This window comes from Bos indicus, chromosome 11 (assembly GCF_029378745.1).
Source record: "Bos indicus isolate NIAB-ARS_2022 breed Sahiwal x Tharparkar chromosome 11, NIAB-ARS_B.indTharparkar_mat_pri_1.0, whole genome shotgun sequence".
NCBI lineage: Eukaryota > Metazoa > Chordata > Mammalia > Artiodactyla > Bovidae > Bos > Bos indicus.
In genome coordinates this window covers 103,516,005-103,540,269 of record NC_091770.1, presented here as the reverse complement: position 1 = coordinate 103,540,269, position 24,265 = coordinate 103,516,005, and the positions used below count along the sequence as shown (strand labels likewise).

General features: G+C 65.7%; 2 protein-coding genes across 8 annotated transcripts in view; one reads left to right on the top strand and one right to left on the bottom strand.

Moving 5' to 3' along the window:
- Nucleotides 1-13: 13 nt before the first annotated feature.
- DNLZ (DNL-type zinc finger) lies at nt 14-1,799 on the top strand. The gene is made up of 3 exons (XM_019971112.2): nt 14-262; nt 677-816; nt 1,535-1,799. The coding sequence occupies exons 1-3, from the start codon at nt 62-64 to the stop codon at nt 1,701-1,703; spliced, it is 510 nt and encodes a 169-aa protein (XP_019826671.2). The 5' UTR covers nt 14-61; the 3' UTR covers nt 1,704-1,799.
- A 3,710-nt stretch (nt 1,800-5,509) lies between these two features.
- The window catches only part of GPSM1 (G protein signaling modulator 1), a 35,541-nt gene continuing 16,785 nt past the window's right edge, over nt 5,510-24,265 (bottom strand). For 3 of the 7 annotated variants that reach the window (XM_070799581.1, XM_070799577.1, XM_070799580.1), the window contains 7 exons: nt 23,873-23,981; nt 22,777-22,900; nt 16,865-16,935; nt 16,002-16,181; nt 8,447-8,603; nt 7,936-8,144; nt 5,510-6,948 (listed from right to left, as the gene is read on the bottom strand). In XM_070799581.1, the coding sequence (XP_070655682.1) occupies nt 6,742-6,948; nt 7,936-8,144; nt 8,447-8,603; nt 16,002-16,181; nt 16,865-16,935; nt 22,777-22,900; nt 23,873-23,981 (1,057 nt within the window). In that variant the 3' untranslated portion in view covers nt 5,510-6,741. The other 4 variants (XM_070799578.1, XM_070799583.1, XM_070799579.1 and 1 more) reach the window with 4 other exon arrangements.

The window sequence follows — 24,265 nt, the reverse complement described above, 5'->3', positions numbered from 1 at the left end:
AGTCGCTTCCGCCGCTGCCCGCTTCCAATATGGCAGCGGGGCGGGGCGGCCGGCGGGCGGCATGCTGCGGGCGGCGTTGAGCCACGTGCCGATACTGTTGAGCTGCGCGCGGCCCCGCGGGCCCAGCCCGAGGTGGCTGTGGGATCGCCGGGCCCGCCTGCAGGCCGCGGGGACAAGGCGGGCCTGGGGGTGGGGCTGGCGGCGCTTGAGCTCCGAGCCGGGACCCGGGCCGGCGCACTACCAGCTTGTCTACACCTGCAAGGTGGGCCCGTGGCAGGGGCGGTGCCGGGAGGGAGGGGCCCGGACCCGCATCTGGTGTTGCGGAACTGTGACGGAGGGTGGGGCCATCCACAGGGGGCGGGACCTCCCTGAAGGGGTGGGGCTATCATTCGGGGGAGGATCCATCTGGGAGAGGGCGGGGACGCGCGAAGAGGTGGGGCTACCAGTGGGGGCGGATCCTTCCGGAGGTGGGGCTAAGATGGGGCGGGGCCTTCCAGGAGGGGTGGGGCTATCACTTGGGGTGACAGATCCTTCCGGAGGTGGGGCAAAGATGGGGCGGGGCCTTCCAGAAGGGGTGGGGCTATCACTTGGGGTGACAGATTCTTCCGGAGGTGGGGCTAAGCCTTCGGGGAGGGGCGGGGCCGTGTGGAGGGCCTCACTTTGGAGTCTCCCCAAGGTCTGTGGGACCAGGTCCTCGAAGCGCATCTCCAAGCTCGCCTATCACCAGGGTGTGGTCATTGTGACTTGCCCGGGCTGCCAGAACCACCACATCATCGCCGACAACCTGGGCTGGTTCTCAGACCTGGATGGCAAGAGGTGAGGTCTGCCTGGGCAGGGCTGAGGACAGAGGCCTGTATCCCCCGGGCTAGCCTGGTCCATCCTGAGTCTGTGGCCCCACCCACCGTACCTGGGGCACCGCCCTTCTAAATGAGATTACAGAGCCCAGCTTCCTTGTCAAGAAATGCATGGTTGAACTTGAAATTCAGATGAACCATGATAACTTTTTGGTGGAAGCATGCCCCAAGTATGCGATCTTCTGCCCTAGGCCATCCCCCTTTGGCCCTGCTTCACTGCCTGACCTCTGCTCTCAATACCAGCCTCAGAGGCAGCAGGACCTGGTGACATGTCCCCCTACCCCCAACAGGAGGGATCAGACTAGGTTGACTCTTAAACAGCTTACCTTTCGCTTTGTGGTTCCTTCCTTGACCCTACAAGGCGCTCCTTCCTAAGTATCTGCTATGGGGTGGGGGTCCTAGCATGCACATTTCTGTCCTCTCTGAGGCTGGCAGGCTGCACCAGATGGGGCAGATGTGAGCTAGTGTGGTCCGGGGCTCTGGTCCTGCAGGTCAGCCTCGCCCCCTTGTGGAGAGTGAGGGGCGGCGCGCAGTGAGGGACTGTTCAGGGGCCTCTTGACCGGGTGGTCCTGATGCAACACCAGTGCAGGACCCACACACTTGAGCTTGGCCTGGGGTGCCCTTGAGGGCCCGAGACGCAAAACGGCCAAGAAGCGTTACAGCACCTCTCTCTTTCTCAGGAATATTGAAGAAATCCTGGCAGCCAGAGGGGAGAAGGTACGCCGAGTGGCTGGCGATGGGGCCCTGGAGCTCCTTTTAGAGGCTGCGGGGCCCCCCAAACCCACCACTGCTGCGGAAGGGGCTGAGGACCAGGATTCCACCCAGCCCAGCAAGACGGAGGCTAGCTGACCCGTCTTCTGCCTTGGAGAAGGGTGCTCCAGCCCTGGGCTACTCTGGACGTGCCTGTTTTCCATCAATAAACAGACTTCACTGCAGAGGCTGGGACCTGGGGCTCTCCTGTCATCCCTGCCTCTGGAGTCAGAGTGAGTCACAAGCACGCTGGAGGCCGCATCTGAGTGGGAGGGCTGGATGTTGCAGTCTGAGCCCTACCCCACCCCCACCCCCAGGGCTGCACTGTGTGACCTTGGGCAGGTCTCTTTGCCTCTCTGAGCCTCTGTCTTCCTATTTTCTGATGAAGATGCTCACAGTGCCACCTTGTCAGGAGTTACAGAAGGAAAGACAGGACTCAGGCACAGGGTGGGTCAGCCTTGCCCCAAATGCCAGGACCCAACCGTGATGGCCAGTTAGCCACTGTTCTCCCTGAGGGGCAGAAGCCCCACCATGGGTCCTGTCCCTCTGGCCTTACACAGGAGGCCCCATAGGTCCTTCTGTGCCACCTAGACGCACCTGTGAGCCGGTGCCAACCTCAGCCTTGACCCTTGGCCATCAGCCAAGCAACGTCAGCCAACCAGGCTGCTCACTGTGGCCACAGACAAGCTGGACAGCTGTGGTAGCGAGCGGTTTGGGGGCTGGGGCTGCTGTGTGCTTGTCCCCCTGCCCCCAGGCTGTGTGATTTGTCTCCCAGCCTAGCTTGACTGCTTTCTCAGGATGTTCCTGTGTTTATGAAAGCGTGTTTATTTCCAGAAGTGTTCTGGGCTGTGTGACCTTCAGCATTAATCACCAGCCACAGTCTTACCGGATCCCCACAGGATCCGAGCTCCTGACGGCCGCCCCCGTGGGCACGGGCCTGGGCATTGTTCTCTGGGAGCTGGCAGCCCATGCTTTGTCTTGATTACCCACCCTGTCCTTCCCGTGGCGAACAACCCCCTATTATCCTGCCCAGAACCTCCTGTGACATTTGCGGAGTCAGTCCTGGAGGCTGAGCCAGCCCCCGGGCCTGCTTCTCCACAAAGGCCCTGAGGGATCTCTGGCCTTGGAGCAGCAGCATGGGGGCAGGGCTTTGCTGCCCACGGAGAGTTGGGGGCCAATCTGGGGAGGCCCAGGGAGCCGACTGGACGGTGAGAGCGCACAGCATCCCAGGAGTGCCCCCAGCACAGACCTTCCTTCCCTGGGCAATTTGGACGTGTTTGCTTGCCATGCCCTTTCCTGTCTGCCTTCCGACCCTGAGCTCCTCGGTCTGAGCCTGGAGGGCAGGGCAGGCCCTGGGGACAGTAGGGCACATGCACCCAAGGCAGGCTCCGGACAGCTCGGGGTGGCCCCCGCGCCCAGAGCCACTGAAAGCCTCCGCACCGGCGGGCAGGCGTGTTGGTCCTGTCTCACTGTGCTTCCCCCCTGGAAACCCCAGGAAAAGCCCCTGCCCTTTTCCTCCCCCCGCCTCCTGACTGACCCCGGCACCCCCACCCCCCCCGGGTGGCTTGTGAGCATCAGCGGCTCCGAGCAGCCTTGTCCCCGGTCACTGGCCTCACCACAGTCTGGTCACCGCCACCCTGCTGTCCCTTCGCAAGGCGCCTGGCTCTCTTCCCTTCCTCATCCCAGGCCAGGACCTTCTCCAAAGCCTCAGTTAGGTTTCCCGCCTTGCAGGCTGATTCTTTACCAGCTGAGCCACCAGGGAAGCCCCAAAGCATCACACTAGGGAGTCGAGTGTCTGGGCCACCCTCTGGTGGTCCTGTAATCCTCCAGGTGTGGTCTGGACGTAGAAAGCCTCTGAGGACAGCTGGCTTGGGAATGCTGGCTTCCAGGCCATCAGACAACCTTGTTCCTGCAGGACTGCCCAGAGCCTTCAGCGTTCTGATCTGGCTGGGAGCTGCTGAGACTTGGTGCCCCTGTGTTCCTGCTGGCCGAGTACCAGGCTTCCTGGGCACTGAGAACTCTCTCGGAGTGAGGGAGGGCTCGCCTTTCCCCGTGGGGGCCTCGCCATCCCCCTCCCTGCATTTTCTCCTCCATCAGAGTGTTCTGACCCCACCCTGCAGGCTCTGCCCACACTTTCCCCTCCAGCCCGGTTCCTCCTAGCCGACCCCAGCCTCCCCACCCCTGTGGGTGCCCCCCTTGCTGTCCAGCCTGCTGTGGCCAGTGTAGGGGGGCAGGGAGCAGCAGGTCACCGGGCTGAGGGGAGAGGCCTCTCGTGCCCGCTCCCCGGTCCCCAGGCCGGTTTCCTCAGTGGCGCCTTCCCAGGCCGCTTCGCCAGGCTGGCCTCTGCGGTGGGGGGGCGTGGCGTCAGGTCTGCTGACCTCCCTTGCTCTGAGGTGGCCGTTGGGTGCTGGGCAGGTGGGCCACAGCTCTGCGGGCTGCTGGAGCCTGGATGGGAGCGGCCAGCCCCTGCCTGGGAGCAGTCAAGATGGAGCCACAGCACCTGGTGGGCTGGCTGGTGCCCCCGAGGCTCGGCTGGGCACCATGCTGCTGGCGTCCGAGGCTCGGGTGCTCTGCTGAGTGGGCAGTCTGACCAGGCCCACCTGCCCGTCTGCCCACCATGCAGGTGGGCACTGGGGTGGCTGTACCAGGCTGGCACCACCTGGTGGTCTGGGGCCCTGTCTGGGGCGGGGCCTCCTGCTGGCGCACTCTGCTGTTGCTGCCGCCTGCACTGAGCGGGTGGCCGGGCAGGCCTGCTGCCGTGGCCACGCCCGTGGGGAGAGGGCTCCTCTCTCCGCAAGGTTGGGGTGCAAGACCGTCCTGTCCTAGCTCTCACCTCCTGTGGTCCTGGCACCCACAGCTTCAGATGTGGCCAGAGGAATGGATGCTGTTCCAGGTCCCTGCCGGTGCCCCTCTGAGTGCCGGGCTCCAGTGCCCAGGGGTCTGGTGTTCCCCCCTCCCACGAAGCCTCCTGGACGCAGCCTGGGACCCCTCGGGCTCCCCCGCCCCCAGGGGATCCCATCGCTGGAGTGTTGTCAGGAGCACCGGGGCGGGGGGTCCTCTGTGTTCCAGGGTGGGTCTGCCTTTCCCAGCTGGCACCTCTCGGGCAGAAGTCTCCTGTTGCTCCCCGGCCTCCTGCTCAACCGCCCCCCCAGGTTGGCCCTCGACCTTGGCCTGGTAGACAGACCCCTGCCCTGGCTCTGGGAACACTTTCTCCCTCTGAACGCCAGAGGAGCCCACACGGTTACCTCCCGGGCGTGGTCCCTGAGTGGACCGAGGTGGGGTCTCAGCTGGGGGAGTGGGCCCTAGTCAGCCTGGCCTGAGGCCTGGGTCCTGAAGGTTCCAGAATACCATGTCTGTAGCCAAGACTCAGGGCCCAGAGATGCAGGCAGGGAGCCAGGCAGGCCCCCGTTTCCATCTACCCTTGGTCAGCAACCCCTCCTGCATGCTGGGAGGTGGTGGGGCTCCCAGCAGGGCGCTGGGTCAAGGCCGGGGTGCAACACACACCCAACCGCCTGCCGCACTATGTCCCCAAGACCTCTCCCCGTCCCCCGGTGGCACAGAAGCCCCAGGGCTTCACCATGTGGACCCGCCAGACCATCCTGGTCAAAGTGGCCTGGAATGAAGCCTTCTGGGCAGGGCCCGGGCTGCCTCAGCCCAGGAGAGGCCGGAAACACCTGGGCTCCAACCCCAGCGTCCCCACAGGCCGTGTGTCCCTGGGGCTGCTGCTTCACCCCCCTGAGCCCTGGCCCCCTCGGTGATGGGCACAGCAGGGACAGAACCCATGGCAGGGGTGGGTGGGAGGAGGGGCAGCCTGGGTGGGCCAGTTTGCTGACCCAGGTGAGGCCGCCACTGGGCCCCCAAGAGGACAAAGACCCTCGCCAGCTCCCATCCCAACACAGATGACATCCACTTGGCAGACTTTTATTTTTTCAGGAAAAACAAGAACAAATGTACCTCTTGGGTTGGAAAGGACCCGTTAACATGGCAAACACACGTGTGAGCAATAAATATGCACCTACGTTCAGGCGTGAGGGTGGCCCAGCCCTGTCCTCTGACCCCACATCCGCCACCCCACCCTCGCTCTTGGAGGCCCCCTGAGCTCCCCAGGCTGTACAGAGCGGCAGGGGTGCTGTGGCCTCCTTGCACTCGCTGAGCAGGACCCTGGGGCTGGGTAGGGTGCCAACCAAGAGAAGGAGCCGCCTCGTGCCCGCAATGGTCGCGGTCTCCCAGGGGGCCTGTCTTCTGCCCGATCCCTAGGGCGGCCCACCCCGCAGGAGAAGGGGGTGATGTCACTGGCCCTGCGAGGTGGGGTGGGGGCTAGTTGCTCCACCCGCCCTGCTGATGGCCGGTGGGGCGGACCTTTCCCAGCTGGTGTGCCCAGAACCAGGCCGGCTCAGTTCCTGGGCTCCTGGGCTTGGAGTTAAGGAATGTGGCAGGCCTCCCGGCCCCGCAGGCTCATGACGACATGCCTGGTGGGGCCCGGGGGCCTGTGTTGGAGGAGCACTGCCCTCTCAGGCTGCAGGCTTTCCGAGTCTGCCTGTGTCCTCCTCCTCCAGCCCCAGAAGGAAGCAGGGGACAGGGCCTGGGAGGGGAGCCCTCCCCAGGGGTGAGGCTGAACTGGGGTGAGCACGCCTGTGCTCAGCATACCAGGGACAGCTTCCAGAGAACAGAAATGCCTGTCACTGGTGGCCCCAGAGAGGAGGCTTCAGAGACGCCTCTGGGGGTTGGGGGGGTGGTGGGCAGCAGGGCTTCACATTTGGCCGGGCGGGGGGCAGGGAGAGAGTGGAGAGGATCCGGACAGCACCGGGGCTTTGGAGCCGACATGCTGAAGCCCGGCCCGGGGCAGGGCGAGGGCGAGGGCAGGGCTGCAGGAAGCCGCGTACCACGTGGGGCGAGCGCGGGATGGGAGCGAGCCCCGGCCCGAGCCCGCTGCCCTGGGTGGGGGCACAGAGGGGGCTGGGTGCCCGGCGTCCGGCGCAGTGGGCGGGGCCGCGTGGCTCAGAGCCTGCCCTCAGCCGCGGCCTCAGGAGGCTTCTGGGGGGGAAGGGGGTGTAGGCATCCTGGACGTTGGTGAGCACACCCCACCCCAACCCCGTCCAGGACTGAGGGGTGGGGGCCAGGCCTGGCTGTGGGCGCCTTAGCTGGCACCGGGCTGGCACTGCTGCCGGGACTCCGGGGGCCCGCCCACCTCCTGCTCCGGGCTCCCGGCAAGGTCCACCCGCTGTTCGTCCATCCGCTTGGCCTGGACCCTCTGGATGAGGCTGAAGAAGTCCTCATCGGGCATGGTGGGGCCACGGGGCGGCACGTCCGGGGGCGGGCAGCGCTGGTCGTCGATTCTGGAGGACTGGGCAGATACACACGTGCAGGTTGGCACCTCGCGTTCCCGCCTTTGGGGCCCCGGCCCAGGGCTCAGGCACCTCAGGGACCGCTCCAGGCGGGGGCCACTGTCCAGTGGCAGTGCCCGCTCAAGCCTGAGAGCCACTCAGGCCACCTTGGGCCTCCCTGGGCATCAGCTCCCGGAGGCAGACCTGGGAGCCAGGACCCCAGAACGGCCTTGCAGGGAGCCACAGGGTGTGACCAGGCCGGACACGGGGCGGTGCAGGCAGCCTCCCAGGTGTGCTCCTGGGGCCCCCAGGCCTGGGGTGTTCTCGAGTGGCAGGGACAGGGTAGGGCAGCGTGGAGCTCCCCAGGGCCCCGTGGAGTCAGGGGGCCCAGGGGGCGGTAGGGCTTCTCTGCAGGGTCTGTCGCAGAAGGGCTGGGAGCCGGCACAGTCCCCGGAGCGCACGTGCGTGTGGGCGGGGGGCTCGGGGGTTCTCGGAAGGGGCTGGTTTGGAGGCTCCGCGGACTCGCCCAGGGCGGTGCTGTCCTCTCCTCTGTGGGGATGAATGTCACACTGGAAACTTCCCAGCTTCCTGCATGGGTGGGTGTGGACGGGCGCTGCGGCTGCCCCCTCCCCAGCCACCTCCCCGGGGGTTCCCAAACCCCTGCCTGGACACATGGGTCAGACCCCTCGTGTCCTCCACACTCCAGGATACAGCCTGGCCCTCGGTTTTCTCCATCCAGAGGTGGACGGCTGGTGGGGTACCCCAGGCCATGACCCCGGGGGCCCGGTGATTCCCCCAGCTCACCTCCTGAGCTCGAGGGAGGGCCGGCCCGAGGTGCACAGGGCTGAGCAACCACGGGCACCTGGTAACACCAGCTGAGCCAGCCAGGGGGGGCTGGTCCCCCAAGACACCCTGAGAGAGAAGGACCAGGTCCCCAGCCAGGAGGGGGCCTGGACTAACCCGGCCAGGGGCGCAGATGGGGCGGGGGACCCGGGCTGCAGCCCCACCTGGCACTTGATGAGCATGTTGAAGAACTCATCCCCCGGCTCCTGGGGCTCCCCGTCACCACGCAGGTGGCCCAGGTTGTTGTGGGTGATGCGCAGGCCGGGCAGGCTGCCCACGCTGGCACGCTGGTCGTCCAGCCGGCGGCTCTGGGAGCTGGCGATGAGGTCAAAGAACTCCTCGGTCTGTGGGGAGGCTGTCAGCGAGGGCTGGGCTGCAGGGCGCCAGAGGTCAGGCCGGGGAGGCAGGGACCCCGCCCAGGGGCCCCCAAGAGCGCCTCTGCCGACCCCAGACCCCGGCTGCTCTCAGTCAGCCCTGCAGGGGCCCCCACGGGGAGGGGGGAATGCAAAGAGCCCAGCCTCCCACGCCTGTTCCCTGCACGACCCGGCGTGTCCCGGGGGACGGGAGGGTGACAGGTTACCGAGGATTGCAGCCCAGGGCTCCCGGTGACGGGGGGCACTTTACAGCTGGCCCGCCCCACCCTCAGAGCCTGCAGCGGGGTGGGGGCCGACTCACCAACCCTCCCCTCCAGGGCTGGGGTGGCTGTGGCTTCGGCGGCCGCGGGCTGGCCGTCCTCCAGCGGGCAGCGCTGGTCGTCCATGCGGCTGCTCTGGAACTTGCTCAGCAGATCGAAGAAGCACTCCTCGTCGGGAGACGGGGCCCGGGGGATGCCCTGCGGGCCGGGCGGGCAGTCAGCTCTGGCTCCAGGCCAGCCACAAGGTGGTCCTGCTGTCCCGCGGGGACGCCCGGACACGGCCGGGAGGCTGCTCGGCTCGGACCAAGGTCCGGACCCTCCTCTCTCGCCTGCCCCGTGCCCCCAGCATTCTCCCCGACCTCTCCCCTCCCTCAGCCACCGCTCCGTCCGGGTCTCCTTCAGCCTCCCCAGACGCGACACTGGTGTGCCTCCCCGCACTGGCAGTCACCGCCACCCGCCAGCAGCCTCCCTGTGCCCCGGGCCCCCTGGGCACTCGTGTCTGCTCCCTGCAGTGAGCACCACCCGTGCCTGTATGCCTCTGGAGCCCTGGCACCCAGCCTGGCACTCACCACTGTCTGTTAAATGAACAGACGAGCAAGTGGGTGAGCGACTAGGCCCTCATTAGGCAGGAGCCTTTACAGCCGCTCCACACACTCCAGATGCCAGGGCCCTGCCAGTGACCCAGGAGGTGCCAGCCCCAAAGGCAAGGAACCCGCCCTGGGGGAGCTGAGGGCGTGTTCCACCCCAGCCTCACTCTGGACCCGTTTATAAAATCCCCGATCAGTGGGCAGGCCCGGAGGACAGCTCAGGTGGGGGCCGGGACCCTGGGCTGGGGCTGAGGTCAGGCTAGAGGTGTGGCGCCGTCATCCCCGACCCCGTCCTCCGAGCACTGGCCAAGGGGTGCATGCAGCAGCCCGGGGTCTGCTCTGGGTCGCTGTGGCAGGGCGAGAGCCAGGACGCCAGGCTGGAGTCCTGGGGGAGATGCCCACAGTGGGCATCAGTGTGCACTGGCGAGCACCAACGCTGGGGTGAAAAGGCCCCCCCGGTGGGGTTGGGATGGGAGGGCCGGGGCCACGGTTCTGGGCTAGGGGGTGGGATGAGGTGGACAGGCATGAGACCAGGTCACTGAGGCAAGCTGAGTCCCACCTGGCAGGGGGTGCTGGGCAAGCCCACTTCCACTGGCCTCAGTTTACACCCTGTGGAGGGCATGTCGGAAATGCAGGACCCCCAGTGCTCTGGACAGCCCGTCGCCCGCCCCTCTCATTGGGAAGAGGCTCGGTCCTGGAGTACAGCCGGGACTGCTGAGACCCGGGCTCTGGCTGTAGGCCCATGTCGGCCTCCACTGGCCGACGTGAGCGCGGTGGGGCGGGGCAGGAGCCGAGTGGGTGGCTCTCGAGGAGACCCCGCTGAGGCTCAGGCTCTCAGATTACCCCCTTCCTTACCCCCTGCTTGATCAGGGCAGGCCCAGAGCCAAGTCTGGAGGTTACAGTTCGGAGTCCTGCCTTGCAGGGTTCTGCTCTCCTGTGGGTGCCCACGGAGCCTGGAGGGAAGGGACAGCCCACGCCAACCAGCCCAGAGGGGCCCTGGCTGGGGGACTTGCTTCACCTCGTCAGGGCCTTGGGGACCTGCAGAAAGCGGCTGGGGGCCGGGGGCCGAATGTGAACTGGAGGGGGTTCCGCACAGGGCTCTGCTTGCAGGCCAGTGGGGGCCCCGGGCTGATGGGTGAGGGTTGAGCACAGCCCCGCTCCACTTCAGGGGACAGCTGGTGCTCCGGGCCCCCAGCCCGCCTCTGGCCCCGGCTGGGGTCTCCCAGGTGAACCATGGGCCAGGCCCCTCCCAGGAGAGGGGTGACCCGGGGGGGTCCACGTCACTCGACATGTGTGCCCCAACACTCCTCCAGCCTCCTGCGGGCTGAAGCTCAGACTCCAGGTAGGCACCTGGAGTGGGCAGGTTGCTGAAGGCCCCTCCACTGTGGCCAGGGCTGGGCTGAGAGGGGCCCCCTCCCGGCTGTTCCATGGCGCCATCCCAAGCTGGGCTCCCCAGGCGCCGTGCCAGAGCCACCTCAGCCCAGAACCCGGGACCAGCCCGGGGCCTGGCAGCTGTCCCCCCCAAGAGCCTGGGAACACCTGTGAAGGGTGGGCGCCTCTCGAGCTGGACACTGCTGGACTGAGGCCACAGGCGGAGGGGGAGCCCGTGCCCTTCTCCCGGGACAGGGCCCTGCACCCCAGCAGGACGCACCTGGGGACCTGGGCGCCCCACGCTCCCCCGCCCTCTCTTTAGCCCCACTCGGTCTTTCTGTCCAGAAGTCAGGGCTCCTTGAGGCTCACTCCAGCCCCTCCTGCAGAAGCATCAGCCCACCTTCTCCCTAGGAGGAAGGAGCTGGCCCTGGTGGCGCGAACCCTCCCCACCCCCAGCCCGGGTGGCCCCCTCCAGCTGCCAGCTGCCCAGGACAGAGGGCGGGGGCCAAATGCCCTGGACTTGCCCCACGGTGCCGGCCCCCTGGGGAACTGCACTGGCTGACCATCCACCCGCCCTGGCCCCCAGGCGGGAACGCTTGGCCACCTGAGTCCGGTTCCCACAGGCCACGAGCCTCCACCGCGCTGGGGACCCCAGACTCACGTGGATCCACAGCCACTCCAGCGGCGGCCAGGTGGATGGGGCGCGGGACCACGTGGAGCCTGGGCAGGAAGCCAGGGTCCCTGCTGGGCAGCCCTGCCCGCAATGCCCAGCGCTGCCTCACCGCCCAGACCCACCCAGCACTGTCAGCCTGATGCTTAAATAGGCCCCAGGGCGAGGGCACCTCCCCGTCCCCGCCCACCCCCGCTGCACGCACACACAGACACAGACACTCTCTCCATAAAAATTCAGAGATGGGGCTCGAGCGCGCGCACACACACACACACGCACACTCTCTGTAAACACTCAGAGATGGGGCATGCGCGCGTGCAAACACACACACACGCACACTCTCTGTAAACACTCAGAGATGGATCTTGAGCATGTGCACACACACACACGCACACACATGCACACTCTCTGTAACCACTCAGAGATGGGGCATGGGCGCATGCACACACACACACACATGCACACTTTCTGTGAACACTCGGATCACGTGCACGCGCACACACACACACTCTGTAAACAGAGATGGATCACGTGTGCGTGCACACACACACACGCACACTCTCTGTAAACACTCAGAGATGGATCTTGAGCATGTGCACACACACACACGCACACACATGCACACTCTCTGTAACCACTCAGAGATGGGGCATGGGCGCATGCACACACACACACACATGCACACTTTCTGTGAACACTCGGATCACGTGCGCACGCACACACACTCTGTAAACACTCAGAGATGGATCACGTGTGCGTGCACACACACACACGCACACTCTCTGTAAACACTCAGAGATGGATCTTGTGCATGTGCGCACACACACACACACACACATGCACACTCTCTGTAAACACTCAGAGATGGGGCATGGGCGCGTGCACATGCACACACACTTTCTGTAAACACTCAGAGATGGATCGCGTGCACACACACACACACATGCACACTTTCTGTAAACACTCAGAGATGGGGCATGTGCGTGTGCACAGACACACATGCACACTCTCTGTAAACAGAGATGGATCACGTGCATGTGCACATACACACGCACACTCTCTGTAAACAGATGGATCGCGTGCGCACACACACACACGCACACCTTCTGTAAACACTCAAGAGATGGATCGTGGGCATGTGTGCAGACACACACACACACACACACTTTCTGTAAACACTCAGAGATGGGGCATGTGCATGCACACACACACACACACGCACACTTTCTGTAAACACTCAGAGATGGGGCATGGGCGCGTGCACACACACACACACACACACACGCACACTTTCTGTAAACACTCAGAGATGGATCCCGTGCACACACACACACACACACGCACAGTTTCTGTAAACACTCAGAGATGGATTGCGTGCACACACACACACACGTACAGTTTCTGTAAACACTCAGCGATGGGGCATGGGCGCGTGCACACACACACACGCACACGCACACTTTCTGTAAACACTCAGAGATGGATCCCGTGCACACACACACACACGTACAGTTTCTGTAAACACTCAGCGATGGGGCATGGGCACGTGCACACACACACACACACACGCACACTTTCTGTAAACACTCAGAGATGGATCCCGTGCACACACACACACACACACACGCACACTTTCTGTAAACACTCAGAGATGGATTGCGTGCACACACACACACACGCACAGTTTCTGTAAACACTCAGCGATGGATCCCATGCACACACACACACATGCACACTTTCTGTAAACAGAGATGGATCATGTGGACACACACACACACACACGCACACTTTCTGTAAACACTCAGAGATGGATCCCGTGCACACACACACACATGCACACTCTCTGTAAACAGAGATGAATCACGTGCGCGCGCACACACACACACACACTTTCTGTAAACACTCAAAGATGGGTCACGTGCATGTGCACACACACACACATGCACACTTTCTATAAACACTCAGATGGGGCATGCGCGTGTGCACAAACACACACACATGCACACTCTCTGTAAACACTCAGAGATGGATCACATGCGTGCACACACACACATGCACACTTTCTGTAAACACTCAGAGATGGATCGTGTGCATGTGCGCACACACACACACGCACACTCTCTGTAAACACTCAGAGATGGATCATGTGCGTGCACACACACACATGCACACTTTCTGTAAACACTCAGAGATGGACCGTGTGCATGTGTGCACACATACACACACACACTCTCTGTAAACACTCAGATGGATCGCGTGTGCACACACACACACGCACACTTTCTGTAAACACTCAGAGATGGATTGTGAGCACACACACACACACACTCTCTGTAAACACTCAGAGATGGAGCGCGTGCATGTGCGCACACACACACACGTGCACACTGTAAACACTCAGAGATGGGGCATGCACGCACACACACACTTTGTAAACACTCAGAAATGGACCACACGCACGTGCACACACACGCACACACACACTGTCAACAGAGTTGGATCGCGCGCACACACACACACATGCACTCTCTGTAAACACTCAGAGACGGATTGCGAGCATGCATACACACACACACATACTCTCTGTAAACACTCAGAGTTGGATCGCGCGCGCGCACACACACACACACACACATACTCTCTGTAAACACTCAGAGATGGATCTCCCTGAGTTTGGAGCCTCGGGCGGTCACTGCAGCGGGGTAGGGGTGGGACCTGTCTGGGGAGCACCTTCCCGCGGACAGCAGCCCCTGCTTCCTGCCTGAGCTGGCCCAGCGTGGGGAGGAGACAGAGGGTGGGGTCCTTCCCTGTCCTGGGCTTTGGGGGCCCCCTGCACAGTCGCCTCCCAATGCAGCAGACCCCTCGACCTCTGCCTGGCCTCAGACTAAGACCCCTCAGCCAGAGCAGACTCCTGGGCCTCCAGCTGCCCCAGGAAGCGTCCCTTTCTCCTTTTGGAGGACTCTGGGGTCAGTGTCCGCCTGGCCTGGGGTTGACCACCCAAGGTCTCTTGGGGAGGCAGCTGCGAGCCCCGCAGGAGAGGCGAGGATGGGATGGGCACACCAGAGCGCCTTCCTGGGCCCCTCTGTCCAGCCCCCTCCACCGAGGGCTCAGAGCTGCTGCGGGGACTGGCCCTCCGAGGCTGCCTCTTTTCAGGTGCCTGCTGGACATGAGGCTCAGCCTATCGGGGTCCAGGCCTCCAGCCCAAGAAGCCAGGCTCTGAACTCCGAGTCGTGGGATCTTTCTTCAGGGGCACCGACTCGGCCTGCAGCCCCACCTTCTCCTCTACAGGGCCCCGCCTAGGGGTGTCAGGGGCTGATCCTGAGAAACCCCAGCCCACCATTCCCCGCTGGAAGCCCTCAAGCCATCTCCTTCCCTCCCAGGGGCTCAGGTCCCCTCCAGGGCTGCGGTGAACGGGCACCCGTGACACCCTGCCCCTCGGCGACCACCTGTCTGGCAGAAGGGATCCCCGGACTGCAGGCGTGCGGAGCGGCTGGACCAGTGGACAGGCAGGTCGGCTGGGCTGTGTCTGGGCGGCCTGTGCCCACCTCCTCAGATCCTGCCTTCGGGGCCCGAGGCTCAGGGGCCCCACAAGGGAGGGTCGGGTTTACGGCTTTGGCTCAGGTGCCTCCTGGGGACGCCTTCCAAAACTGCCCTTGTGCAGGGAGGCAGGTGTGGCTGAGGGTTCGCGAGAGTCAGACTAGTCTCTGCACTTCCTGCTGCAGGGGCGGGGGTGCTGCTAAGCAGCTGGGGTGCAGGCTCTGCCCCCCCACTCAGCCCCCGTCTCACAGCACGGACAACCATCAGCTGGCACGTACAGTCCTGGGTGAAGCCAGGCAGTGGGGCAATGAGCAGAGGCCAGGCCTTCCTGCTCCTGAGCCCACTGTGGCTCCCCGGCACCCTGGCCAAGTCCTGCCCTGCCCAGCTCTCTCTGGCTGGGCCACTCCAAGATGCCCCCAACCTTCAGGGCTGACATGGCCCTGCTCCCAAACCCCTGTCCCAGGACAAATACTCAGTCCTCTCAGACCACCTAGTCAGACCCTGAAGTCGCTGCTGCGCTGGGGACAACATCCTTGCACAGCCTGGGCCCCAGGGGCCGAGGGGAGGGCCAGGGCCGGCCCCTTTCCCATGGGCAGCATCAGCAGCAAGCAGGCCCTCTCATCTGGGGCCCAATGGAGCCCCAAGCAGGAGTCCCAGCACCTTCCCCAGCCCCACACCCTTCCCTCATCCCACTCCACGGACACAAACTCTGGCCATCCGCCAGCCGTCCAGTGGGGCTGGGGTGAGGTAGGGTCAGCGGAGGCCACCCCAGGCTCGTGGGAAGATGGGTGCAAAGCATCTAAGAATACCCAACACAGCACCCACGGCCTGCGGAGGCTGGGAGGTGCTGACTAAGCCCCTGAAAGAACTATTTTTAGACTAATTCTCAGAGATTTGGACCCAGAGGTTCTGCAAGGGGGGAGGGCTCCAGGCTGACCTCTGAACCCGCACGCATTGGGGCATGTGCCCCTCTGTGCCCCCTGCACCTTGACCAGACCCTGAGGCCCTGGAGAGGCCAGCTAGGCGCCTGGGCACAGTGGAACGCCTGCTCAGCAGCAAGAAGCCCGCCCCTCCCCCTGCGCCCCCGTCTGCCTGCCTCCCCCATCACCCGGCCCGTCCATTCATCTCTGCACACTGTGTCCCCAGGACGGGGCTGCTGACTAGGCCTGAGGACCTGAGCGGCACCCTGAGCTGTCCTGCAGACCCCTCCTGGGCTGCCTGCAGTCCCTGCAGTGAGGCCTCCTTCCGGCCAGTGAGTCAACACTGCACTGAATGCCCTGGCCTTTCAGCAGGACCTGTGTCCACCAGGAGCCAGGGGTCAGCAAAGACCCACGACCTCAGCCCCTGGAGAGACCCCGGCCTGGCCTCCAGGCGGGCGGGGCAGGGTGGGCGGTGGAGCCCCCCACCAGCGCCCGGGGAGGGGTCACCTACCGTGCGAGGCAGCTGCACCCGGACGTCTGCGCTGTCCAGCGGGGAATGGCTGCCCTCCCGCGGCCTCCTCTCAGCCGCGTCGGGCCCTTCTTGGTACTTCCTGCTCCTCACGGGGAGAGGGAGCAAGTCCCTGCTGGGCCCCCGCCAGTCCCCCGCGTGGTGGCTGTCTCCATTTTGCTCCTGAGGGGGGAAGGCTGGGCATGGCCAGTGGTTCGAAGCAGCACTCCCCAGCACGGGATGCAGAGGGTCGCCAACCCAGGCGGAGACACTCAGGTGCCCGAGGGAAGATAACATGAGGGGCCTGGGTGGCCAGCAGGCAGGGAGAGGCAGGGCGGTGCTGCAGGAGCTCAGATTCCCCCCTCAAATGTCCACCTTCCCAGGCTGAATGCTGGGTGACCGTGGGCGGCCCTGAGCCTTGTCTGCAATGGAGACCAGCGTCCAGTACACTGTGGGAACCAGAGGCTCCGAGACAGCAGGCCATGGCTCCAGGGCCACACAGCACCCTCCCCTGGGGGGGTCCAGAGCGCCAGGGCCCACTGTTCCACCCGAGCAGACAGGGATGGGGGCTGGCCAGGCCGCGGGGGTTCTGCCACATTTAAGGACCGTGGCTTGACCCTGGGGGGTGTCGAGCCTTGCTGGCCGGACCAAGGGGAGGGTGAAGGGAGCCCATGGAAGCCATGGGGCCTCCGGGGGCCTCTCTGGGCAGGGGGGGCCCGTGCAGGGTCCTGAGCCGCAGAGGGCACATCGGTCTCCCTTGGCGAGGACCAGATGCGGGCATGAGTCCCAGCGAGTGTTTATAAGCTCAACACACACCCCCAGGCTGGTCACGCCCTGTCCCTCAGCGGCCACAGGTCCCTACTCACCCGCTCCAGGGGTAGTCTCAGCAGGTCCCAGGTCTCCGCACTCAGCCTCTGCGTCCTCTTGGGTCTGGCCCCTGCAAGAGAGCAGGCCCGGTCAGCTGGCAGCAGGTCCAGGCTTCGAGATCAGCCAGTCTGGGGGCCAGGGACCACCAGCTCCCACCTCCTAACCCACGTGGGGGCCAGCGCAATGTCCACACAACCTCCGTGCCCCGCCTGGACAAGTACCCGGGTGTCCAGAGGGCGCTGACCGCACAGGGGCCAGGCGGAGTCTGGCTCGCCGGCCCATCCCCCGCTCCAGTTTCCCACCGAGTTCTGGGCCTGGCTCTTCCCCACCGGCCTTTGCGTCCGCTGTTCCCTCCCCAGGACGCCCTTCCTGCGTCTGCACAGCCGTGGGCCTCAGCCTCCGCTCTGTGGCTCCCGCATCCTGCACCCTGCCCACACGGCAGAAAGCCCAGGTCCTCCCGGGGGGGCCGAGCAAGCACGCCTCTGAGGGCCCGGCTGGACAAGCCCAGGAAGTGCAGGGCGAGGGGCAAGCAAGGCCTCGGGTGGTGGTGGACACTCTGGGGGTCCCGTCTCTGGCCTTGGACCTGTTAACACCCTGTGGAGCTGGGCGCCCTCCTCCCCCTCCACGGTCAGACGGGCGGGCCAGCATGTTGCCCACCCCCCGTGCAGGGGAGCCGTCTCAGATGCCCACTGAGCCGCAGTCATGAACGTGGTGGGCTGCCCTCCGAGCCCCACAGCACCCGGCTCCCTGTGAGGCTGAGCTGCCCTGCGGACACCTGTGGCGAGGCGAGGGGAGCTAGACTCAGAGGCCGCGCCGTCCAGCCCCTCGTTGCGGCCAGGCGTGCACGCCACGGCTCATGGCCACGGAGGGCAGGGCGGGAGCCCCCAGCCTGGCACCCCCGCCCCCAAGCCTGGGCCTGGCTCCCGCAATCGCACCCACCGTGGGGGACACGGTACGCAGAGGGGAGCCGATTCTGGCGGCCAGTCATCCAGACCAGTCCAGACTGAACAAACGGAACGTCCGGAGCCTCACAAGGATGGGGCAGGCGTCCCAAAGCAGCTGGAGGCGGCGGCTGGACTGCCGTGCCCTCCTCCCCGCCCTGGCCCCCAGGGCTGGAAGAAGCTACCCCCATGCCCCACCCTCCGCTCCCCAAAGGCCGAGTAACATGCCGGCCAGGCTGGGGACACCAGGGGTCCTTGGAGGAGCATCTGTGGCCACCGTCCCAGAGCTGGGGAGGGAGTGGCTGCCGCAGCCCAACCAGCCGTGCCAAGGTGTCCGCAGGCCTAGGACCAGGCCGGCTGCCAGCCCCCAGCCCTGCTGCCCAGCCCCCACGGTCAGGCCAGGCCTGCTGCTGCCCCCATGGAAAACGGCAGCCGGCCGGTGGGCCTCTGCCAGGCCCCGAGCCAGAGGGGCATAGCCTCGGCCCACGGCTGAAGGAGAGGAGCAGAAAGAGGGGACCCCGGCTGCCCATCACGCCCACACAGGGAGTGAACAGAGCCAGAGGGACCCCTGTCCCATGGCGCCTACTCACCCCAGCCGGCAGAGCCTCCTCTCAGCTGCCCTCACCCGACCCCCTCGAGGCCCCACGAGGCTTCCCCAACCTGGACGCCGGGCCCCAGCCCCGCACGGCTGCTCCTGTCCCGCCCTGGCCCCCACCACCAACGGCCCCTCTGAGCCGCGCCCGGCTCCGGGGCGGGCCCCTCCATGGCCCATGTGGACGACAGGCGGAGGGCCCTCCGGCTGGGCCGGGCTAAATGCACCCTCTGTCTGCACAGTGCATTCTGAACCCGGCACTTCCAACGGTCCTAGGGCTGAGCCGGCCCTGACTGGGGACATTCAGGCGCCGCTGGCTGCCTTCCTGCCCTGCCCACCCAGGGGTCGGGCCTGGAAACTTCCCGAGGACCGCCCACCACCACCCAGTCTGAGCCCCTCACCCTCGTTTCTGTCCCTACTGGGCATCTCGACACACCTTGTTCCAACTCGCGGGTCTTTTAGCTGCCCAGCCCAGGGATCCTGCTCCGTCCTTGTGTCCACTCCCCGCTCCTGGCGGCTCCACCTTCGGAGTCCGCCCGGAACTGCCCTCCCAGCCCTGCCCCATGGTCCCTCCTCCATGCCAGGGCCCGAGAGGTGCCCGAGTTCTGGGCTGGGTCTTCCTGCTTGTGGGACCCTGCGGGACACCCCAGCTATGGGGGTGGGACTCATACACGGTCCACAAGGCCCCCGCCCCCTCCCCTGCCGCGGGGCCTTTGCACGGCTGTTCCCTCACCCAGGCTGTGGTTCCTCCCTGAGCTCCAGGCACCCTCCCTGCCCTCCTTCACGTCTTCACTTAAATGTTGTGTACAGATTGAAAGTCTGGGTCCCCCAGATTTCATATGCTGAAACCCCAGACTCCTAGCCAATGGTCCAGGGGGTGGGGCCTGGGAGGTGATGAGGGTGACTGAGGCTCACAGAAGACAGAGAGGCCCTCGGGGGGCACACCCCCTCCACACTCTCAGCCCCACCCCTACCCGTCTGCGATGCAGGACAAGGCCCCCCACAGGACCCCACCACATGGACGCCCTGCTGCTGGACGCCCAACCCCCAGAACCCTGAGAAGTAAGTGTCCGCCAGCAGGTCACCCTGTCTGTAGGCTTTCTTACAAGGCTCGAGCTGGCCGTGACAGCGGCCTCTGCGTGGCTCACCTACTGCTGTGTTTACGGCTACCCCCGCCCCACCCCAGATCCCTAGCCAGCCCCAAAGCACCTGTAACATGACTGGCTTTCTGCACGCGTCACTTTTTATCGCCGCTGCGGCCCTCAGACTCGGAGAGAACCCGGCACATAGTAGGTACTTTAAGAATGGAACAGGTAGCAAGCATTCACTGAGCGCCTACTGTGTGGGGCCGTGGGCAGCTTCACGCGCTATCCCCTCTGGGCCGTCCCCAGCAAAGAAGGTCCCGGCCATGGACCAGGACGTGGACACGTGGGCTCAAAACAAGGCAACAGCCTGGAGAAGGCCACAGAGCCCCAGGGCGGGGAGCCAGAGCCAGGATGGGCCATCAGGCCACAGGCGGGCCTGCATGGGGCAGTTGATAGGGCAGGAGGGCCAGGCTGAGAGGAGCCGGAGAGGAGACAGACATGGGGACAGGTGGGCACCCGTGGCCCCACGGCCCTGGTCTGTCCATCACGGGAGCCTGGGTGGGCTGCAGGCCACTAGCTGAACGCACAGACGGACAGAGAGCTGGTCTTCAGCCTCCCAGGACGTGAGTCATGCCCTTGTCCCCACCCAGCCACCTTCCCGGGATGACCAGCCGGCCTGCTTCTCAGACGTGGACACGGTGGCTCAGCGAGGTTACCTGGTCAGCCGGGGCCAGAGCCCGCAGCCTAAGCACTCACTCAGACATGACACCGACATACACCCCCACCTCCAGAAATGGCTATGCGTGGTGTCCAGGGACTCCAGGGGTTCTGGGGCCAGGGCACCCCGAGCAGGGCCCAGAGGGTGAAGGGACTGTGGTGGGCACAAGCTGGGGCAGCGGGGCGGATGGGCATCCCGCAGAGGGGGCAGGCGGGCAGCCCCCCAGGGCTCGGGACTGACTCCCTCATCCCGTGCACCAACCATGCCGCCAGGGGTGCAGGAAACTGTCTGGCACGCCCCGCCCCCCGGGCGCCCTACTGGAATGGGCAGGGGTGGGCACACCAGGCACCTGGGGAGGACAGACCCTGACCAGGGGCACCGGCGGCAAGGAGGTGGCCCCGCCCACCCAGACTGGCTCTGGGACCTCTTTGCTGGGGTGGGGGCAGCGAGGGCCGTGAGGGTCACGTGCACTGAACCCAGCTGACCCTGGGTCCTGCAGCTGCACAGTGCCCCGGTCTTCATCAAGGCAGGGAGGAAAGGCCCTGAGGCCTGGCCCCCAGCCGGCCAGTGACCACCAGGCCTGGCACCACCACGGGCCTCGCCGGTGTCACGAGGCCATGCCCACCACAAGGGCTGTGGCCGGTCCCCCCGACCCTCCTCCTGGGAGGACGCCCCTCCACCAGGGCTGGTTACACCTCCCCTCACTACCAAGCTCTGGGTTTGCAGCTGTACCCCCCCAACACTCCCCATGCCCAAGACAGTTCCCAGAAGACAGTCTCCCAGCTTTCCGGAAACTGGGCCAGACCACCGCCGGTGCTCAGCATGCCCCGGAATGAACCGGTGAATGAATAAATGAACAAACGATGCCACTCCTGCAGACAGCGCTGCCACGGCCCCCGCACCCCCGCCAGGCTCACCGGACCCGGGGTATCCTCCGGGGCTGCCTAGACTCAGGGTGCTGGCCTGCCTCCAGCAGCGGCATCCCCGGGCCCCCAGATCTGCCTCTGCAGGCCTGGGCCCTGCTGCCGTCCTCCCGAGAGGACAGCCTCATCCAGCGTCTGCTGGCAGCCGGGCGCTGGCGGCCTTGGGGGAGGAGGCTTCCGGGGGCCCTGGCGGGGAAGGATCTGGCCCTGGGCTATGCAGAAGAGCAGGCGCGGGGAGGACAGAGGCCGCCTTGTTCCCGCCCCACCCCGCGGCCCCCTCTTCTCTGCCCGCCTGGAGGAGAAGGAAAACACCAGGAGAGCAGACGGCCGCTGGGCCGTGCCTCTGGGGGAGTCCTTCCAGATGCTGGGCCTGGCCCTGCCCCCACCCGCTGCTGGGGTTCCCAGAGGGCGGTCCCATAGAGCAGGCATGCCAGGGGGCTCTGGACAGAGCTGCCACTCTCCGGAGACCTCGCCTGCGGAGAAGATGTCAGCGTGCACAGGTTGGGATGGGGTGGGGAGCGAGAGGAAGGGGGGGCCATACTGCATCCCACCCTCAGGGGCCACAGTGCCCCCAGAATGAGGGCGGCGGAGGGTCCCAGAGCCTCTGCTGCCTCCCTTCCATCGCAGAGGGTGACGCGTGCCCCCGGCTTCCAGACTGACCACTGTCACAAACCCGCCAGTGTTACAGCCCAGAGCCCCAGAGACCCGACACGGCAGCCAGACGGGCCAGGGGGCTTTGGAGGCCGGGGTAGGCGGGCCCCCAGGGAGCCCAGCCATGAGGGACTCGGGGCTGGACTCCCCGGAAAGTTGAGAGCCACGGGTGGGGGACTCCGTGAGCTGGACGGGAGAGGACGGCTAACTGCCTGTCCAGCTCCCGCCCCACACCCCCTGCAGTGTGAGAGGAGCATGGGGCCACCCCTCCCCCTGCCTCTCCCCTCCCCCCTCCCCTTCCTGACCCCCCATCCTCTGCCCCCCAACACACACTTTCTAATCTATCTACCTGGAGAAGTGTCACTGACCCACACGGGGCGAGCCCACCAGTGAGATTACAGGCTCTACGGCGATCAGCCAGCCTCAGCTGATTGGCACCCTGCCTCTGGCCGGTTGAGCCCCCCTCCCTCCTTCCAGCAGCCCCGACCCCGCTGTCCCTACAAGAAGCCCTCCCCCAGGCCCAGCCCCCCTCCCTGTCCTCATACCTGCCCTGGTGATAAACCTGGGGGGCTCACTCAGGGTGACCCCAGGCCCTCGCTGCCCCAGAGGCAGAAAGGACCAGCCCCGGGCCCCCTTGCCCCGCAGGGACCCTGTCTGTCTGTCACCACTTTCCATCTCTGGATCCACCTTGCCCCCAGCACCCCATCATTTCACCCACCCCCAACTGTGAGCTCCAGAACAGGCAGGTTCCGTCAAAGGCTGACGCCCCCTGGGCACAGGGGCTCAACACCTTCTGAGGGACCCCGTCCCTAACCTGGCAGCTCCGTTAAACGTTCTGCAGTCTGGGGGTAGACCCCACCGAGCCCCCCAGCATGAGCCAGTGCCTACCGACTGCTGGTGGCCAGCCCGCCAATCCCTGCCCTCCCAGGCCCCCACACCTGAGCTGAGGTCAGAGCCTGGGGCAGGAGGCATGGGACCTCCCACTCTGGCCCGTAACTCACCTTGGGCCTCATAGCCGGCCAGGTCTGGCTTCTCCGCGGCCGCCGGGCTGGCCAGCCGGCCCAGAGCCAGCTGCAGCTGCGCCACGTTCATGCGGGCCGTGAGCTCCCCGCTGCGGTCCCCGATCTGCAGCCAGGGGGGCCGGGTCAGTGGGCCCCCATGGGACCGCCACCACCCCAGGGCTCCAAGGGCACCGGGCCCCCCGCACCCAGAGGCTTGGTCTCCCGGGGTACGTACAGGAGCCTTCTCGTGAGCTGGTGGCCTTTCTCAGCCCCGCATCCCCGAGAGCCCTGGCGAGCACCCTCGTGGCAGGGAGGCCTCGTGCTTACCCGGAAGCAGGACACAGGAAGGGCGGGCGGGGGGCCCGAGTGCGGCTCCAGGGCCCCCCCAGCAAGGCCCTCCCCTGACCTGAGCTCCCCTGCCCGCCCCCCACCTCCTGGGCACCTGAGGGCCTTGCTCGCCCCTGGACACAGGGCGGTGGTGGGTTTGGGCAGCACTGGGGAGGGAGGGGACCTGGCTCTGCGCCTGGGGCTGCTTCCCAGGGGAGGGGTGGGGGCCGAGGAGCGGGAGGGGTGAGGCGAGGAGGGGCCGGCCGGGAGCCAGGGCCCACCCGTGCCCACCGACCCAGGGGCGACCCTGGTCACAGTGGGAGGGCCTGGGTGGACAGGCTCACTTCCCTAGGAAGGTGCCTGGTTGAGCGGTCCCAGGGAAAGACCCTCCCCACAGGGTGGCTGTGCCTTCATGCCCGGGACTGCCCCTGGCAGGTGACTTCCACTCGGCTGTTGGGCGCAGGAATGCCGCGGCCCAGCCTGGCGCAGCTCCATCAGGGACAGGAGCAGCGGAGAGTGGCTTTCCAAAGGCAACACTAACACTCGGAGGGGCGAGAACGGGCCCCCGCTGCCCCCTCCTGACCGTCTGGCTGCAGGAAAGGAGGGGCCACCAGGCCCCTCACGGGGTGCCGGGGCCCCTTCACAGGAGATGGCGACTGCCAGGAAAAAGTTCAGGGCACACAGAGGCAATGTCAGGAGCGGCTGGGGGAGGGCTTCAACGCTGGCGAAGGGCAGACTCAGGGCTGAGGGCAGGGCAGGCCCGGCTCACCTCCTGGGAGATCTCCAGGTGCTTCTTGGCAAAGGTCAGGGCCTGGGCCGGGCTCCCCATGGATACGTAGGCGTTCCCCAGGCTCCAGCATGCCCGGCCCTCGCCCACTCTGCCAGGGAGGGAAACTGAGTCCATGTCTGCCCACCAGGCCCGCCAGCCTGCCCACTCAGTCCCACCGTCCTGAGCCCCCAGCCTCCAGGTGGTCAGGGTCCCCACCTTGGGAGGTGGTGAAGGATGGGGAGGGTCGGTGGTCCAGGTGTGGCCTTGACCACCCCCTGGTGGCCGGTGAGGCTCTCACCCTGGTGGCAGCAGTGACTTCATTCCCTTGGCTCAATCGTGTCCGATTCTCGACCCCATGGACTGTAACCTAACATGCTCCTCCATCCATGTGAT

Excerpts from the sequence above, each read along its gene's own strand:
- DNLZ (XM_019971112.2), top strand. The coding sequence starts at position 62 with ATGCTGCGGGCGGCGTTGAGCCACGTGCCGATACTGTTGAGCTGCGCG. Across the intron at positions 263-676 it reads AGCTTGTCTACACCTGCAAG|GTCTGTGGGACCAGGTCCTC; the intron begins GTGGGCCCGTGG and ends AGTCTCCCCAAG. Across the intron at positions 817-1,534 it reads TCAGACCTGGATGGCAAGAG|GAATATTGAAGAAATCCTGG; the intron begins GTGAGGTCTGCC and ends TCTCTTTCTCAG.